Raw genomic sequence first — 13,359 nt, forward strand, 5'->3', positions numbered from 1 at the left:
TTATGCAAGAAACATAAATCATCCGTCCAAAACGGACTTGTTTTTCATGCGTTACATCTGCTCGTGTTCTTCCTCTGATTGATCTAAAACCCAGTGAGAAAGCGCTACAGCGTCTTTGTCTTTACTTCCTGCCAGGCGCAGACGTCATCCTACCGCGTGCATTCACGTCTCTTTGTCTGAGGCCTGCAGACTGTTCCTGTCCTCCGGCACAGCTGGCGCTGCTGCAGACCTGGGAAACGTGCTAGACAAAGAGTCTTGACTGCAGAAGCAGCTTCTTGTTCAGTCTCTTAGAAGTCTTGGACGCATCTAGATCACCTGAACTTTGCATCTGTCCAGAGTCCTAAACCTATGAGTTTTACAGCAAAGTCTCAAAAGAAGAGAACATTTCTACCTTCCCTGAATCCAAACTGGTTCCCGTACCTGTACTTCCTGTTGCATGAAAGTATTATGTATGACCAAGTAAAACCGAATAGTCTCTGATCCAAAGTGGCCCAAACAGTTTGAGCTTCTTATATTCCTGATTATTAGCGTTACTTTGGTGCGTGTCCATCTGCTTTACGTCATTCTTTGTACGTAGAGGCCTTTAGACTGCCTAGCGGACTGCTTCCGAGCAGGACCCAGGTCAGCCGCAGAGAGTCTGTGCTTTTGTGAAAACGTATGGATACTAGTCAGGAAGTCTGTCCGGACTGTGACAGACAATGATTCAAGACTCGGCATGGGTGTGTGTGTGTGTCTGTGTGCATATGTACACACACATGGATTAATGCACACAAACATGTGTGTTTGTGTTTTCCTGTGTGTCATAACTCTTCTTTCATCACAGTTTGGTTCTCATCTGATTCTTTCTTCCAGAGCTGCCTAGAATCACCTCAGAGCCCCAAGATGTGGACGTTACGTTAGGAAACACCGTCTACTTCACCTGCAGAGCTGAAGGCAACCCAAAACCCCAGATCATCTGGCTCAGGAACAAGTATGAAGCAGTCTGGCTCCCAGGTGTCGAGTAAACCTGGACTTAGACCTCAGAAGAGATGGAAATATGTTCAGTAGGACGGGGCTGGACCCAGAAACAGGACAGAAACTGTAGGTGGATGAAATGATAGTCTCTTATGTAGATCCAGTGGTGGTAGAGGGTTCTGGATTGAAAGATGAATCTAAATCTGGCAGGATGAGCCGCTGGTCTGGTGGAGGTTGTGACTAAAGAGTAGAGCCTTGTTTGGTGTCCCGTTGGATGGCAGTTGGTGCCAATGGTGGAAGTGAAGCTGGTAGCAATTCCTGAAGGGGTAAAACACAGAGTGGATAAGCGTGTAGGTAGAAATTGGCACTTGGCATAGAGCTTGGCATAAGGCTTGGCTTTGAGCTTAGCATGAGTCAGTACTTGACTGCAGGAAGCAGACGGACTGAAGTGGGCTGAAGGGTGAGGAGTCCAGATAAAAGCTGCAGGCTGATGCGCTGATAAGTGTGGGAGGAGACCAGGATCCTGACAGAAACCACCAACAAATAGATTTATCTATAAAGATTTCTAAGCATGTGTCCGCGGACAGAACTAGACTGTTGACTGAGATACTTGCTTATTTTGAGACTTTTGATGTTTGTCAGCTGAGATCATTTTCCAGAACCACTGAGCCGCTGATCCATCACTGCAGTGTCATTCGGAATTCAAAATAAAAAATGAGGGAATTTAAGAAGAGGTAAGAAATATTTGGCCATTGCAAACTACAAGAAATCAAATGCGGTTCCAGAAAAGGGATCAGCTGAACACCAATCATGTTTGAGGCTTTGGGGAGAAAATTAGATAAAGACTCTACAGCAGTGGTCCCCAACCCCCGGGCCGCGGACCGGTACCGGGTCCTTTCATCTGGCAGTTCTGTTTTTTCACCCTTAGTTATTTCTTCCTGTTGTGTTTACTTCTTTTTAGCACCATGAGTGTGGGAAGGGGAGAGGATGATGACACCTGTGTGATGTACAATGTTTAGTGTGTCTCTGCCTCTATTGTAGCGTTGCTGCAGTGTGTCCACCACATATAACATTCCAGTCCGTGAGAATTTTGCCAGACATCAAACCGGTCCGTGGCGCAATAAAGGTTGGGGACCGCTGCTCTACAGGATGACTGTCTAAACCATAATCTTTGGTGGTGAAGAGTTTTCATCATACTGCTATTTGAAATGTGTGTTTATTGTTCATTGTTGTTCATGCCAGCTCAAGTAACAACAACAAAAAGAACTAAAAAATGATATCCAAACAAGACTTAAACAAAAAAGAGGAATGGCTTCTGCAGGCTGAGAGGACCATCCTTCAATGTTCTCATGAAAGGAAACAGAAAAAACATAGTTTTGCTGCTTTATGCTCACGTAATCCTGTTTAAAATCCTACTATTAAAATCCTACAATACTACTATTAATAATAATAATGACTGGACTTTCTGCACTTTTCCAGACACTCAAAGCACAGACGGTCATTTCTATATAAAGGACGAGTCTTGTTTTATTAATGGAAGTTATTGTTCAATGATGCACAGGCTTCATTAAAGCAGCTTCATAGCTAACAAACAGAGGTGATACCCAGAATTCCTTTGGTGTTCTCCATCGAAGCCTTTCAAAAAGTCCAAAATGCAAACGTTATGTTAAAAAGGCCATACGTTTTCAGCCGAACTTTCCTTCAGTCTGGCTCAGCTGCACCCCAAGATGCATTTACATTACATGTTACATTACATGTTACATTACATGTTACATTACATGTTACATTACACGTTACACTGCATGTACCGTAACTTTAACCCCTCCAGATAGTTTCAAACAGTTTTGTGTGGTTTCATTTCTTGACAAAATAGGATTGCTTAATTTCTGAAGCTGTGGTGTAGCGGCTCTCTTTTTATTAGCTGTGTTGTATTTAGATGTGAGGTTTGTCTACACCCTGAGAAGACTTATCTGTACGACAACGTGTCCTTCCTTTGGGAATTCAGACACTATATTGACTTATGGCAACTGCAAAACAATAGTTTGCTTAACAATTAACTCTGAAAAGGATGCAGTAAATGAGTAGAAAGTACAGCAAAAGGTTGAAATTCTTCTGCCGGCAGATGTGGTAGTGTGTGTTACATACTTCCTGTCGTGTCTGTTACATACTTCCTGTTGTGTGTGTTACATACTTCCTGTCGTATGTGTTACAAACTTCCTGTTGTGTGTGTTGCATACTTCCTCTGGTGTGTGTTACATACTTCCTGTCGTGTGTGTTACATACTTCCTGTCGTGTGTGTTACATACTTCCTGTCGTGTGTGTTACATACTTCCTGTCGTGTGTGTTGCATACTTCCTGTCGTCTATGTTGCATACTTCCTGTCGTGTGTGTTGCATACTTCCTGTCGTGTGTGTTACATACTTCCTGTCGTGTCTGTTACATACTTCCTGTTGTGTGTGTTACATACTTCCTGTCGTATGTGTTACAAACTTCCTGTTGTGTGTGTTGCATACTTCCTCTGGTGTGTGTTACATACTTCCTGTCGTGTGTGTTACATACTTCCTGTCGTGTGTGTTACATACTTCCTGTCGTGTGTGTTACATACTTCCTGTCGTGTGTGTTGCATACTTCCTGTCGTCTATGTTGCATACTTCCTGTCGTGTGTGTTGCATACTTCCTGTCGTGTGTGTTACATACTTCCTGTCTTGTGTGTTACATACTTCCTGTCGTGTGTTATACATACTTCCTGTCGTGTGTGTTGCATACTTCCTGTCGTGTGTGTTACATACTTCCTGTCTTGTGTGTTACATACTTCCTGTCGTGTGTTATACATACTTCCTGTCGTGTGTGTTACATACTGCCTGTCGTCTTCGTTGCATACTTCCTGTCTGAATGTGTGTTTTTGCTTGCAGCAATGCGTTGAACATGCGGGATGACAGTCGTCTGAACCTGCTGGAGGACGGCACGCTGATGATCCAAGACACCAGAGAGACGGATCAGGGAGTCTACCAGTGCATGGCCAAAAATGTGGCTGGGGAGGTCAAGACGTCTCAGGTCACTCTGCGATACTTTGGAGCCCCCAGTAAGTGGCGGCGTGAAACCTGGAGCTTTTCTCCTTTCAGTCTAACATTCGTCATCTCCTTATTCGTCATCTCCCTCGAGTCTCTCGGCGTCTAAAAACTCTGGCGCTTTATAGATACGGGGGTATCCACTGTGTTTGGAGCGGTTCACTTCCTGTCCGTGTGAGGACGGACACTCAATTCCTCAATATATCTGTGATATGTGATTCCTCTGAAATCACAGACCAAATAAGGTCACATAGTTCTAAAAAGCAAACTAACAAAAGGTTTTGGCTTTCCAACAAAACCAGTTTTGTTCCAGCAAGCATACGGGCGATCATTTCATGGTTTCTGACCCGACACGGAGCAAGATAATCTAGATCACGTGTCAAACTCAAAGCCCGGGGGCCAAATGTGGCCCTCCATGTCATTTTATGTGGCCCGCGAGAGCATAAAAGTTTTTAATTTCTTAAAATAAAAATTGGTGTGTATTTATTCATATCTAGGGGGAATTGGACTTCAAATATCAGATTGCTCAACTATACATTAGGACTGAAACACTGTCCATATAACCTAACCTGACAGAATCAAATTTAAAAGGATTTGCTTGAGAAACAAGCAAACATGTGTTTTCTATGCAACTGCAGTTGTCACTTTAAAAAGTTAGAATAAATAAATAATGAGTTATTTAACATTAAGGAGTAGTTACATTTATTTTTCATTACATTTAGTTACATGTATAAGTTATATCTGGCCCTCTGAGGACAGCTACTATGCTGATGTGGCCCTCGGTGAAAATGAGTTTGACACCCCTGATCTAGATGATCATGACCATAATAATCTCAGAACATTCACTGCAACCTTTCTCTCTTTGCTCCTCCAGCTCGTCCAAGTTTTGTAATCCAGCCCCAGAACACAGAGGTTCTGGTCGGGGAGAGTGTGACCCTGGAGTGCAGTGCTACGGGTCAGCCCCAGCCCAGAGTGTCCTGGACAAAAGGAGACCGCACCCCACTGCCAAACGACCCCCGCATCACAATTACCACCTCTGGGGGACTTTATATCCAGAATGTGCAGCAGGCTGATGGAGGACAGTACACGTGCTTTGCTTCTAACAATGTGGACACAATACACGCAACGGCTTTCATCATCGTCCAAGGTAAGGCCGCGGCGCCGTCCCAGGTTCCCTCCACACGATAGAGTTACTACCTACTGTAGGAAGTTGCAGCCCTTCAGGAGCGTATTATTCAAAAAGGCAGCAGCCTGTTTGTCATGTGCATCGCAACCAAACTCATGGGCCTCCTTTTGTGCAGCCACCCCACAGTTCACAGTCACGCCGCAAGACCAGACCGTCCTGGAAAGTCACACCGTCGAGTTCCCCTGCGAGGCGAGTGGCTACCCGCCGCCGGTGATCGCCTGGACTCGAGGAGGAAGCGCGCTGCCTCTGGACCGCCGTCACGTCGTCCTGTCGTCCGGTATGCTGCGCATCACCCGGGTGGCGGCGCACGACGAGGGCCAGTATGAATGCCAGGCTGTCAGCCCTGTGGGGACTGTTCACGCTTCAGTGCAGCTCAGGGTCGAGCAGAGAGGTGAGTGTGTAGGTGTGTGTGTGTGTGTGTGTGTGTGTGTGTGTGTGTGTGTGTGTGTGTGTGTGTGTGTGTGTGTGTGTGTGTGTGTGTGTGTGCATGTGTGTGAGAGTGTGAGTACATGTTAACTCTGATGAGTGAGTCTGTGTGCGTGTGTGAGTCTGTGTGTGCATGCACGTGAGAGTGTGTGTGTGGCTGTGCATGTGTGTGAGAGAGTGTGTGTGTGCATGCATGTAAGAGTGTGCGCATGCGTGTGAGAGTGTGTGCATGGGTGTGCATGTGTGTGTGGGAGGAGTGGTCGGTATCCTTCATTTGCACCTACTTTGTCATGTGCTCATGCCAGTGTCCCACTCTGACGGATGAATGCCGGAGTGTGTGAGTCTGTGTGTGGTCCTAATGTGGTTGGTTGCTGTGTTGACTTATGTCTTTATGCAGACGTGTTTGTACCAAAGACGTGTGCAGCGGATGTCGCTGGTGGGGAAATTTCCATCTTCAGTCTCTGAAGTTTAGTTTGGTCGTCACAGAGCTCATAGAGCTTTCTAAACCAGACTGAGTCATACAAACACTGACACGTATACTTGATGCAGGGGAAAGCCGTGTTGTGTCTTTGCCCATGTAAACATGTGTGAGTGCACACACACACACACATGTGGGTCTTAAATTACAGGCTTTGGTCACACATACAAGCTTGTTGGTGTGTAATCCCAAAATGACGGGTTTGTCCGTGTAGCAAAGCCTGTTAACATCTTTTAGAGTGTATGCTTCGTCGTGTTTCCTTGCCGTTACAAACTGGCTGAAAGGCCACAGCCAGGCTGCAGCTGTGCTAGAAGGCCGCTGCAGGCCGCAGAGGTCTGCCTGCATGTCCTCCCTGAAGCCAGTGCTGCACACATGCTGACTGTTGTGTGAACGAGTTTCAGACCTGCTGTAGTTTGATTGCAACATGCTCTTGACGTGTACATTTCAGTGATCCATAAATAATTAACGCGTGTGTATGTTTTAACTCATTCAGTAACGCCTGTTTTCACAAATGCTCCAAGGGACCTGACCGTGGAGTCTGGCCAGGATGTGCAGATTCCCTGCAGAGCTCAGGGCCAGCCGCCGCCTGTCCTCACCTGGATCAAGGTTAGAGCCCTGACTTCAGCCCAGAACCTGAGCTGAAGCGGTCAGAACCGATTAGGAAGAATGTGTAGCTCAGTGAAACGGTCTCTGTTCAGAGGTCACATCGGGGAAAGGATTTGGGCTCAGTGCATCTTTGTTTCTTTGCTTTAGGATGGAGTACAGGTGACAGAAAGTGGAAAGTTCCACATCAGTCCTGAGGGCTTCCTGGAGGTGAGGGACGCGGGCACGGCAGATGCTGGACGCTACGAGTGTACAGCCCGCAACCCTATAGGCTACCAGGTTGCTGGCATGGTCCTGACTGTCACTGGTAAGGGACGCTTTTAGAGTTTCCACCTTTGGAGGGAGGAGTCTGTGCAAACGGTTCATGTTATGGTTAGAGTTCTGCTTCCTGTTTTATTTTGAAGGTTTCCTGCTTGTCTTTGTTTTTTAGTTTGACTCTCCTGGTCCCTAATCTCCCCTGATCGTTCTCACCTGTGTCTCGTCAGTCCTGTTTGTACATCTGTCTGTCTCTGTGCTGGTCCATACGTCTTCTTCCTGTTTTCCTGGTTAGCCTACACTTAGGTCTGTTTGGTTTCCCTGCTCAGCAGCACTTCCTGTTATGTTAATAAACCCCTTACCTTGGAACCGTGTGGGTCCATCAACAACCCTCGTACCTGACAGTCCAGCATCAAAGTAGCGGATGAAGGAAACCCTATTGTCACTCAAATAACTTGAAAGTGACAAAACGATGCAGTAGATGTTACTGAAAATGAAACGATTCAAATGCAGAAATGAATTTTGAATTGGGGTTCAACTGAATATTAAAGAAAAAACTATATTTATCAATGGGCGCACACAGGAGGAACAGTGGAGATGCTGAGCTCAGAGACCTGGAACTGTGTGCTCTGCTAAGCGTTACGGCGGGTCAGAATGTTTGATCTCCGACTTCCAGCAGCATCCAGAGCCAGAAGCTCATCGGCTCCTCTGAGCCCAGATCTGTTCCTCTGTTTGCTAAGGAGAGCTCTCAGGACAACTCTGAGCACGGCAATGTCTGCAAACAAAGGTCATATGACACCCCGGAGTATTGTTGCGTATCCATGGCAACCGCCGTTTCTTCCTCGTTGAGAAAAAATGCAGAAAAGCAGCAACAGGTTTTGTAGTTTCAAACGTATGAGCTTCCACTTAATTGAAATAAACCGTCCATGATTGCCGCTGCCCTAACCCACATAGAGGTGGAGGGTTTTCTGACAGTCAGGGTTTGAAAGGAACAGGAAGACGGAAAGTTGGATAAGAATGTACATGTATGATGATGTCTGTAAGTTCAGACAATGCTCTACCTCTGAGACCAGCCTTTTGCTGTGATTTGGTGTCCAGTGGACAGAAGCAGCTTTCAGTCCTGCATCACGTCACTTTGCCATGATAGCATTTGATGCACACAGGTGAAAACAATATAGTAGATTAAATGAGAGAAAGAGAGAGAGCAGTTCTGAGTTTTAAGTTGTTAAAGACCCACTCCAGTGAAAATGGGGTTTTTGGTGTTTTAACTTGTTCTCGTAATATTTTTCTCATGATGGACGACGTAGATAAAGAGAATTAAGATGAAAACTGCTGCACGGTGGCACAGTGGTTAGCGCTCTTGCCTCACAGCAAGAAGGCCTCCGGTTCAAGTCCCGGCTGGGGAATGTGAAAAACTACATCAACGGGGGACCTTTCTGTGTGGAGTTAACATGTTCTCCCCATGTATGTGTGGGTTCTCTCCAGGGTCTCCGGCTTCCTCCCACCGTCCAAAAACATGCTTCATAGGTTAATTGTAGTAGTTTTAGGGGATGTCATCTGGACTTGGTTTTAAAGTTGGAAGACGTTTCACCTCTTATCCAAGAGGCTTTGTCAATTCTGAAATAGCTGGTCTAAGAGCTGGTATATATGCGCTCATGGGGGAGGAGTCAGACCTGAAACTGGAGGTGTTGTCCACTTAGCCTACGTGGTTTCGGGTCGTTAATAGTCCTTTGTCCTCAGCTGGGGGTTGGGGAGTCAGTGACTCCCTCTCCAAATGGTCGTCTCTTTCAGCGGTTAACGACTCAGGTGGAACTGGTTTGGTTTGTGGCCTTCAGGTGGAGATGTACTGCAGACTCAGGTCCACTTGGGTTGGCTCTGCGATGTTGGTAAAGCCGCTTGTGTAGCGGCTTTACCAGTCCTGTCCAGGTTGTCCCCTACCTTCGCCCACAAGTGGCCGGGATAGGCTCCGGCAGCCCCGTGACCCAAAAAGGGAAAAACGGTTAAGAAAATGAATGAATGATGAAGATGAAAACTGCAGCAACAGAAATGGGTGGTGCCAAATTCTCCCTGCTCTGCCCCTTTCTGATCATCCACCTGCAGACCAATAGATCCATGAACATCTTTGTTTTCCTGGAATCTGGATCCAAACTGGACGGATGGATAGATCTGATGTTGCTGCCATTTCTGTTGCATCGCTAATGTTAGCTTGGGGGGCTGTAAGATTGCAGGATTAAGTGTAAACAAAGAGAAGATGGGAAATGAGGGGAAGCCTCACTTTCACGGCAACAGTCCCGTCCACAACTCAGAGGTGAATTTCTGATGACCTCCTGCCGCTCTGCAGAAATTGTCCTAGAAAACCACACAGGTTCTTAGATTCCACCTAAATGCAGCGTCATTATCATAACTAAAAGACCACTGGGAACGCTTTGAAATCAGGTCAGAAGATGGTCGCAGTGGGACACTGGTCACTGTGGTGGGGTCCAGAATCCTGTGTGGTGGTGGACCTACTGTACCTAAGGCTGCAGCTCAGAGCGTTAGCTGGATGAATGATGAACGCCTTTAGTGTTTGTAAGAGACAGAAACTGCTTCACATTAGTCAAAGTCACTGACAGTAACCTAACCACAGCCCACGAGCAGGGCTTGGCAGGTGTACAGAGAAGAGGTTAGAGATCCAGTGTCTAAAACAACAATCTGGCCCTGAACGCCACAGAGAGGAGAGTGACTTCAAGAAGCACGAGCCCTAAATGATCAACGCAGCTTCCTGTGAGTGCCGTGAACGGACGCTGATGCAGAGGCACCGTCTGCTGACCAGTGGCATCTCAGTCCGGCCTGGGCTGATGGGTACCTGACAGGACGTCCGTGCAGAGGACTGTCTGTCTTATCAGTATTCTACTGTGCATCATACTTTCTTATTTGACTTTATAAATAGTTTTAGTTGCTGCTTTAAAGAAGGCAACAGGCCCCGACAACATCACCTCCAGGCTCTTCAGGGAGTGTCCAGACCAGCCCTGTGAGGTGATGATGTTCATATTTAATATGAGCCTCAGACTGTAGAAGGTACCAGTCCTCTGGAGGACTTCCTGCCTGGTTCCGGTTCCAAAAGTACCTCGTCCTACAGAACCGAACCACTTCAGACCTGTCGCCTTGACCTCCCACCTGATGAAGGCTATGGAGAGGATCATCCTCAGCCACCTCCACACCCAGGTGAGCTCAGGACTGGACCCGCTGCAGTTTGCATATCGACCAGGCATCGGGGTGGATGACGCCATCATCTACCTACAGCATCAGGCCCTGTCTCACCTGGAGTCCCCTGGGAGCACTGTGAGAGTCATGTTTTTGGATTTCTCCAGTGCTTTCAACACAATTCAGCCATCACTGCTGAGGAGGAAGCTGGAGTTCCAGGCGTGGACCAACATCTCACTGCCTGGACCATCAACAGCCTCACAGACAGACCACGGTTTGTGAGGCTGTGTGTCTGTGTGTCTGATGTGGTGGTCTGCAGCACGGGGGCACCTCAAGGGACTGTGCTCTCCCCATTCCTGTTTACCCTGTACACATCAGACTTCACCTACGACTCCCACCACTGTCACCTGCAGAAGTTCTCAGATGACAGTGCCATTGTGGGCTGTGTGTCGGGGGGACGAGCAGGAGTACATTGGGGGTCATCTCTGACTTTGTGGGCTGGTGTGAAGTTAACCACCTGCTGCTTAACACCAGCAAGACAAAGGAGCTGGTCCTGGACTTCAGGAGGTCCTCACCACCACAGTCACCAGTGAACATCCTGGGCTCAGACATTGAGTTTGTGGACACTCACTTTTAAATACCTGGGTGTTCACCTGAACAACAGACTGGACTGGACCAATAATATGGATGCTCTGTAAAGGAAGGGCCTAAAGGAGTCGCCTTCACCTGCTGAGGAGATTTAGGTCTTTTGGCGTGTGCAGACAGTTGCTCAGGACCTTTTATGACACTGTGGTGGCCTCAGTGGTCCTTTATGGAGTTGTGTGCTGGGCGGGGGGCAGTACAGGCAGAGACAGGAGGCTTAACAAACTGGTTAGGAAGGCCGGCTCTGTCCTGGTTTGCACACTAGAGTCCGTGGAGGAGGTGGCGGACAGGAGGATGTTGCCTAAGCTAACATCCATCATGGATACCCCCTCCCACCCCCTACACCAAACTCTAGAGGCGCTGACCAGCTCCTTCAGCATGAGACTATTACACCCACAGTTCAAGAAGGAGCTACTGCAGGTCATTCCTCCCCACAGCCATCAGACTGTACAACACCGTGTTACAGTGACACACTACGGACCCTCGGGTGTTTTGTTTTTCATTCATTCGTTTGACTTATTTTATAATCTGTTGTTATTTTCAGTTGTTCTTTATTCTTCTACGGCTCCTTCTGCTGTGTATTTTTTTACTTAGTTATTTTCCGTTTGCTGTTTGTACTTCTGTTTTATCTTATCTCATCTTAAAGTCTTTAATGTACAGATGTTGTTGGACTGTAGTGATGCTTTGATTGATGGAACTGGACTGGAACAATCAGAAAAACTTGATTTGAAGTGTTTTGTCCACTTTAATCTTTGCGTTGCGTGTTTTCTGGCAGTGCCTGCAGTCAGCAGAGAGGGCGACACCTTCGTGAGCACGTCCATCGAGCAGGCCATCCGTGACGTGGACAGCGCTATAGAATCCACGAGGAGGCGGCTATTTGACGGGTAGGAGGAGCCTGCACAGCAGCCACACAGACAGGATCCACCAGCACTGTCCACGCTAGTGCAGCCATGGATCATGGTGTATCCGTGATCCGCACTGATCACAGATCCACACACCCTTCATTTCAAATAATTGTGCGTTTACACCAACGCCATTCGTGCATCAAAAAAACGAGCACGCTCTTTCTTTAAATGCATCAAAGCCGCTGCTCGACGCTTGTCCAAAGTGTGTTAATAAACCGCTTGTGGGAGGAGCTTCTGTCAGCGGTTTCTAAATGATGAGATCAGGTCTATTTATTTTGAAGAGCCGCATGGATGAGCATCACACATGTTCATGTCTGGGGTCATGACATCATTCAGAGACTCTCCCAGGACATGACTGACGGCGGCGTTCAGCAGAACCGCCGTCTCTCTGTGACCCAGTTTGATGACTAGCTGTCTGGAACTGTGGCAGTCTGGAATGATTGGCTTCTATAAATAGAACATTTTGGGATGAAATATAAATATATTTGTGTGTATGCATATATATGTATTTTGAAGTACGTCATGTTGTTTTGAAGCTTCTCCAAATATCTACTTTAGTCTTTTATCCTTTTTTTGTCCTTTTTTCCTTTTTACTGCTGTAACAAAATAAAATGATCTGAACCGTGACTCTGAAACCGTGAGTTTGGTGGTCCGCTGCACCCCCACTCCACGCCATTGGATCATTTGAAAGTGTCTCATCTCACCTTTGATTAAATTCTGATAAAAATAACAGAGTAAGGAAAGGAAAGTTCTCTCAGTGCAGATTCTTTTTTCTTTTGGCTAAAATAATTTCCAATGTTATTCTCATAAAGAAAATGACCTCTCTCAATGACCTTTCACCTAGAGACTGACGGTTGTGTTTTTTCTTAGGGCTGATGTAGATTAGTAGCAGTAAAGAAGGCGGATCATCAACATTTGTAGTTGATGTTCAATTGCAGTAAAAGTGAAAATATTGTCATGAAAACTTAAAACGATGCAAACACCAACGATTCACTTTGTTTATCTAAAAAACCCAAAGTAAAATGGATTTCAAACATGAATGTAAATGAACTCTTTGCTTGGGCGTGTGCAGCTGCACGTCTGCCGTTCTCCTTGTTTTTCAGGCTCACTGGGTTCATAAAATAATGCAAAACAACATTAGTGTAATGGATCCACGTGGAATGTTCTGATGACATGAACTGTACAGACGTGTTTGTGGCGACCGGGAGGTGAGCCAGATTTGATCCACAATTCAACCCACAGAATGCAGAGACCACTGTTCTGTGCTGCCTCATGCCTGACCCCAAACACGACACCTGTGTGTTTATTCAGTTGACATGCATGTGGAGCAGTGCTTAGCGCTCTAGCCTCGCAGCAAGAAGGCCCCTGGTTCAAGTCCTGGCTGGACCAGATCACCAGTGGGGGACCTTTCTGTGTGGAGTTTGCATGTTCTCCCCGTGTTCTCCTGTGCATGCGTGGGTTTCCTCCGGATTCCTCCCACCGTCTAAAAACATGCTCCAGAGGTTCATTGGTTTCTCAAAATTGCCCCTGGGTGTGTGATTGTGGCCCTGAGACAGACTGGCGACCTGTCCAGGATGTCCCCCGCCTTCTCCCACGAATGGCCGGGATAGGCTCCAGCAGCCCCGTGACCCCTAAAGGGACAAAACGGAAGATGATGAT

At 46.8% G+C, this 13,359-nt stretch overlaps 1 protein-coding gene across 2 annotated transcripts in view; it reads left to right on the forward strand.

The window, feature by feature from the left end:
- pxdn (peroxidasin) overlaps positions 1-13,359 on the forward strand; it is a 52,937-nt gene that overhangs the window by 23,439 nt on the left and 16,139 nt on the right. For both annotated transcript variants that reach the window (XM_023951435.2, XM_078940357.1), the window contains exons 8-14: positions 853-970; positions 3,867-4,036; positions 4,897-5,169; positions 5,324-5,599; positions 6,606-6,718; positions 6,866-7,022; positions 11,571-11,679. In XM_023951435.2, the coding sequence (XP_023807203.1) occupies positions 853-970; positions 3,867-4,036; positions 4,897-5,169; positions 5,324-5,599; positions 6,606-6,718; positions 6,866-7,022; positions 11,571-11,679 (1,216 nt within the window). The remainder of the gene's footprint in view (positions 1-852; positions 971-3,866; positions 4,037-4,896; positions 5,170-5,323; positions 5,600-6,605; positions 6,719-6,865; positions 7,023-11,570; positions 11,680-13,359) is intronic.

The sequence above is a fragment of the Oryzias latipes genome, chromosome 22, assembly GCF_053564925.1.
Source record: "Oryzias latipes strain Hd-rR chromosome 22, Olatipes_Hd-rR_3.1".
Lineage (NCBI taxonomy): Eukaryota > Metazoa > Chordata > Actinopteri > Beloniformes > Adrianichthyidae > Oryzias > Oryzias latipes.